The 5,568-nt window shown below is 33.1% G+C and overlaps 1 protein-coding gene across 1 annotated transcript; it reads left to right on the forward strand.

The window, feature by feature from the left end:
• The first annotated feature begins 2,153 nt into the window (after positions 1-2,153).
• LOC134697329 (location of vulva defective 1-like) lies at positions 2,154-5,170 on the forward strand. The gene is made up of 3 exons (XM_063559535.1): positions 2,154-2,410; positions 3,308-3,464; positions 4,916-5,170. Exons 1-3 carry the CDS (start codon positions 2,161-2,163, stop codon positions 5,112-5,114), a joined length of 606 nt encoding a protein of 201 aa, XP_063415605.1. The 5' UTR covers positions 2,154-2,160; the 3' UTR covers positions 5,115-5,170.
• Positions 5,171-5,568: the final 398 nt, after the last annotated feature.

Here is a 5,568-nt window from a genome sequence, read left to right on the forward strand (position 1 = left end):
CATGTAAACAGGCCGATAAAGTTAACGCGGCGTTTTCTCGCGTGCACTTCATGTAATTGCCGCGTTAACTGTGCGTTAACTCCGAAATTGCAGTAGACATTCAAAGTAAACGGGCGTTTACTTTCGCGTTTACCTCCGCGTTAACGCAAAAACGGCGCGTCTTCTAATTCTGTAAAGAGTAAACGGGCGTTTACTTTTCCATTTACCTCCGCGTTAACGTGGACAAATGCGAGTCTTCCATTTTCATAATAAGTAAACGCGCGTTTACTGTTTGTAGTAAACGCCCGTTGACGCAGATTGTCATCGTAACCTGGATACACTGACCTAAAATATGAAATGATAAGGAACATCAAAATTAATTGACCAACTGGTCATTTCCGCTTCATATCTTTCTAAATGTGACTTTTTCTCTATACAATTGACATCGTTGCAGTGTTTTAAAAAATGCCACTACTTTTAACAATGGTCATTTTAACATAACTAAAAAATCCTAAGAAATACGTGCGTGCAATATTGAAGCCGAAACCCGTATTATAAACGTTTTTATCCACATGATAAACTAATAACTTCGTGTATTTTCTTCGTATCAAGCGTGCCAAAATCCGCTTTTTTTTTTTATTTACATGCCGTAAGAAAAATAACTCTTCAAATTGAAAACACTAAAACACTTTGTCTCGATCAAGTTTGCGGGCAATGTCGTTGTCGGATTAATACGAAACCTTATTTAAAAGTTCATTCTCTATTGAGTGGTTGCTTTTGATTCTTCCAAAGGATTAATACAGTTAGACTGTAATTACAAATCGTTTGATCGCAGTTTCATGTTTTATGGAATTGTTAGCAAATAAAGTATGGTAGCGTGACTGTACAAAACAATGTTTTCCTATGATAGTAACCGCCAACAATTAGCTAGAGGTGACATACAACTGTTTTGTAATTCTTTTTTTATTACCATTACAACCGAAAAGTAGATCAAGTTATCAATTTCTTTGTAAATGCATCATCAGTATAAGTAATGGAAATCCGTTTGGTGCGTAATCTACCACCATACAGCGTTTTAAAACCAATCAATCATTTAGATAAGTTTTTACAGCAGTTTGTATTTTGATCCAGATCGTAATTTAAGAAATAAATATTTTAATGTTGTGTGTGGTTTATGGAGTTAACTGTATATGATATAATGTTCGAAACTACATCGACTCATAAATGCTACTTAAATGACTGTTTCTTTTTTCAGAAACTAGGGACGAAATACCAGGTGATGCAGCATTATGTGAACCGTGTGACAGCGCGTGTCAAATAGGTGTGTGTACTTTATGAAAATTAGTAAAATGGTTAACCTAAACATAACAGGTTATCGAACACGTGACCCCAAGAATTAGACGCGGTTCATGTTTTATTATATTGCTTTTTCCTTATTGTTCAAGTAAGTTATATTTCTTATTAAAAATATTTTTATTTCGTAAATCGTTGTGGTGTGCTTTTCCATAGTTCTTTTTTCAGACAATGTTAGATATATTATTTGTTCATTGGTGTAGTTTTTTAAACCCTGTCTCAAGATAAGGATATTTTGTCATCATCTGCAGGAATGAAAACAAATTAAAAGCGGAATCAAGAAGAAGTTATATTCTTTCTTCAATAGTAATGCTTTGAAATTTATCTATATAAGTCGTGCCTTAATACTGTTCATGGTAGGCAGGTATATCTTTACAATTACAATTTGTGGTGTACATATTGCCTTCTTAGTACAAAAAATCTATGTAAATGTATGTGTCTGTCACAAGTCAGGAGCCTGTAATTCAGTGGTTTTCGTTTGTTGGTATGTTTTTAAGTTTTTTTCGTTCGTATATTTTACGTTCATGAGACCGTGGTTTTACACTCGTCATTTTAGTTTTTAAATAGTTGACTATGTGGAATGGACTTTGCTCATTGATGAAGGCCGTACGGTTACTTTTACTTGTTAATATCCGTTCCATTCGCTCTCTTGTGGAAGATTGTCGTACTGACAATCATACCACATCTTCGATTTCATAATAAAACAATCAATAGTACAACCATATTCGTCAAACTCAATCGACACCACGTTAACAAGTATACCTCTTTCAAAACATGATCATCATTTGTTAAACATCTTTTTTATAATTTGTTGTAGCAACTACAATAATGACACCAACATCGACAACGCAGATACAATCAATGCCACCAATGTCTACTCCAATTGAAACTGCGACATCTGTGATATGGAAAGAAACAAAGCAAATCGCAACGAAACCATCCACTTCAATCGAAATTGACAGTACAGCAGACGTGATAACAACAGTAACAACACATAAAACATCTGTACCATCCGTTTCTACTGACATTGATTGTACGATATCAATAACACCACCAACAACAACGTTAACAGGAACAGGTTAGTTTGTTCATTAGACATAACATAAGATAAACATATTAAAGTAGTTGTACTTCAATATATGTATTTATACATACATATCAACCTTTTAAACGAACAATTAACTACTGCATATTAGATATGATTCAATTTTAATTTTTTATACGCCCGTCAAAATTTTGACGGGACGTATTATGTTATACAAATGAATATAAGTATCACATTTAAAAGGCAAACACATCAACAACTGAAAAAAAAACAGAAATCGGGAATTCGATCCCATCTCCATTTAGTTTCAGGAAACAACACATCTATATCTAAAGGCTTTCGTCAAACGTTTTTAAGTTTTAACACTGAACTTGTTTTGCAGCCTTCTATTCGTCTAACCGTACATCCGACTTCAACCAACACAATAATAATCGATATTTGCATTTGGAATTTGAGTAGAAAACCACAAATAAATGTCTGATACTGAACACATATTTGAACAAAATCGCCAAACAATGCAACTTTGGGCATGCATTGGGGTACAGTTTGTGTTCGGATCTGCCTTTGAATTTTCTATTCATATTTCAATTCCCGACTGATTTTTCCTGACGTTAGGTGTAGGTTTGGCATGAACTGACTCTTAAATAAATTTTGTACCAATTAGCTTATTTCAGAAAACACTATTTGTAACAACAGTTTCCTACATAGTTTGAATGAATTCTTTTTTGAACTATCGTATTCGACCAGGTTTAAAATACTTCTAATTTTATTAATTTGTAAAATTTTAACCGTTCACTCCCAACATTTAAGAAGAGATAATTTAAAAAAATGACAGGACAATTGCTGTTACAAATGATGTTTTGATTTAATATGTTCACAGTTAAATACGTTCATGTTAATAATTATAGTTTTATACTTCGATATTCCTAGGTGTTAAAACTACAGTTTCAGAAATACTGGATCATTACACTGGACTTATTATAGCAGGAGGAATAATCATATCTGGATTATTGTTTGTTATTGCAAGTTATTGCCTCATCAAAAACAGACAGAAAGATCCATCCAAGTATACATCCACCAATGTAACGTAAGTAGTTTTAATCTTACACCAAATGTATTGCCTACGCTGTATTTTTTGGTACAAAACAGATAAAGTGTATTCATAAAAGAGGGACGAAAGATACCAAAGGGACAGTCAAAATCGATAAATCGAAATTAAACTGACAACGCCATAGCTAAAAATGAAAAAGACAAACAGACAAACAATGGTACACAAGACACAACATAAACACCTAAAGAATAAACAACACAAACCCCACCAAAAACTAAGAGGTGATATCAGGTGCTCCGGAAGAGTAAGCAGATCCTACTCCACATGTGGCATCCGTCGTGTTGCTTATGTGATAACGAATCCGGTAAATAGTCCTATTCGGTAGGTCACATTCATGAATAGGAAGGGGATTGTAGTTACGACGTAATGAACCTATCCGATATCATTTTTGAAACGGTTTAATAGCTTCCTAATGAGTAGCAATCCTTGATCAAGAAAAATCATGATGCAAGCACGGGAATATCGTATCAATTGCAAATAATATAATCCGTATTCAGGTGCTGCTGGAATGTGGTAACTAAGAAATGGAAAATTCACAATAAGCAAGCTGAAATCATCTCTTTTGTCGTAAAGTTTTGTTTTCAACCGACACCCATTTTCAATTTCTAGATGTTAGTCAAGATATGAAGTTGACTTTACTGCATCGGTAGTATCCTTTATCTTTAGTTCGATGGGATAGACGGGTTCCACATAGTCACAAAATGTTGATATATTTAGTTAAAAAAAATCATTAATATAGTGGTAAGAAGTTCCTGCATGAAATCAGTCTCATAATAATAAAGAAACAAGTCGGCAAGTAGGGAGGTATAACAACAATTTTTTTTTTCAATATGTGTCATGAACGGATAATTTTGCGATATTTACGTTTCGTTTGTTGTTAATAGCCATGTATTGACGTACAGTTGCTTCATTCGTGTCCTTTTGTCATAATTGTTTTTTGATATTGGTTAAAATATGCATTCTGGTTGATGCATACAAGCCAGTATTTGTTAACATGTATTTTGATTATATACTTGTATCAAGCCCCTATGCACTAACATATGTCTACTTTCAACAAATTGGTGCTGTTCTACGCTAGCACAGATTTAAGGAAGACAGTTCAGACAGTTCAATCAGATATCGTTTTACAGATATACACTGTGTTTGACTATACTGAAGTACCATACTTAGTTTTTATCGAGTAAACAATTCTAAATATTATTTACAAGCATGACACGTAACCTGGGTAATGTGAATCAGATATATGTTAATAACGGGTTCGTTTTATCCATGATACATGATCGAAGTAAAATTCTTGAATTGTATATTTGCAATGTCGTACGTGCATTCGAAGTCTCTACATCATGTTCTTTGTACACATTTTTGTATAGAGGCCAGCTGGAGCACACCTCCATTCCCAATTTAATTAGTACATATATTCATTTCAGAAACAAAGGGGAGGAGACAGTGTCTCATATATATAGCGAACCTTCAGAAGTTCATCATGAATATAGCGAACCTTCAGAAGTATATCATGAATATAGCGAACCTTCAGAAGTATATCATGAATATAGTGAACCTTCACGAGTATATGATATATATATAAGCAGGCAACATGGATATGAAGAGACAATTTTTCAGGAATGAAATTTGAAAAAGAATAAATCATTAATAATATAATGATGAAAACAAAGTGACATTGTCATTATCATCTTTCTGTCTGTACATATACTATTCAATTAAAAAGAAAATCGTTTATTGAATTGTATGCGACTGTTATCGTGGTTATACAAGTGATTATTTATCTTGCTTTAAAACCGGGTTTAATCCCTTATTTTATACTAAAGAAAAAAAACCGCTAGCAAGCCTGATTTAAGGTGGCTCAGACCTATTCCAAGTTTCTATCAGAAGTGTCGTTATTTTAGTTATTTTATTCTTTAAAGAAAATGTATTAAATAAGTCCAAAAAAAAATAGGGGTCACGGACCATTTAAGCTCAAAATTTTACTTTTTGGGAAAATAGAGGTGCTGATCATATTTTTATCGGAATATTAAAAAAAAACGTTTTATGACAATTGGTCCAAAACTGTTATTATGAAAAG

This window comes from Mytilus trossulus, chromosome 14 (assembly GCF_036588685.1).
Source record: "Mytilus trossulus isolate FHL-02 chromosome 14, PNRI_Mtr1.1.1.hap1, whole genome shotgun sequence".
Taxonomy (NCBI): Eukaryota; Metazoa; Mollusca; class Bivalvia; order Mytilida; family Mytilidae; genus Mytilus; species Mytilus trossulus.

What these genes read in the sequence shown, in the direction of transcription:
- LOC134697329 (XM_063559535.1), top strand. Translation starts at nt 2,161, where the DNA reads ATGACACCAACATCGACAACGCAGATACAATCAATGCCACCAATGTCT. An exon ending in AACAACGTTAACAGGAACAG is followed by an intron (nt 2,411 to 3,307) that starts GTTAGTTTGTTC and finishes CGATATTCCTAG; the next exon opens with GTGTTAAAACTACAGTTTCA. An exon ending in TATACATCCACCAATGTAAC is followed by an intron (nt 3,465 to 4,915) that starts GTAAGTAGTTTT and finishes TATTCATTTCAG; the next exon opens with AAACAAAGGGGAGGAGACAG.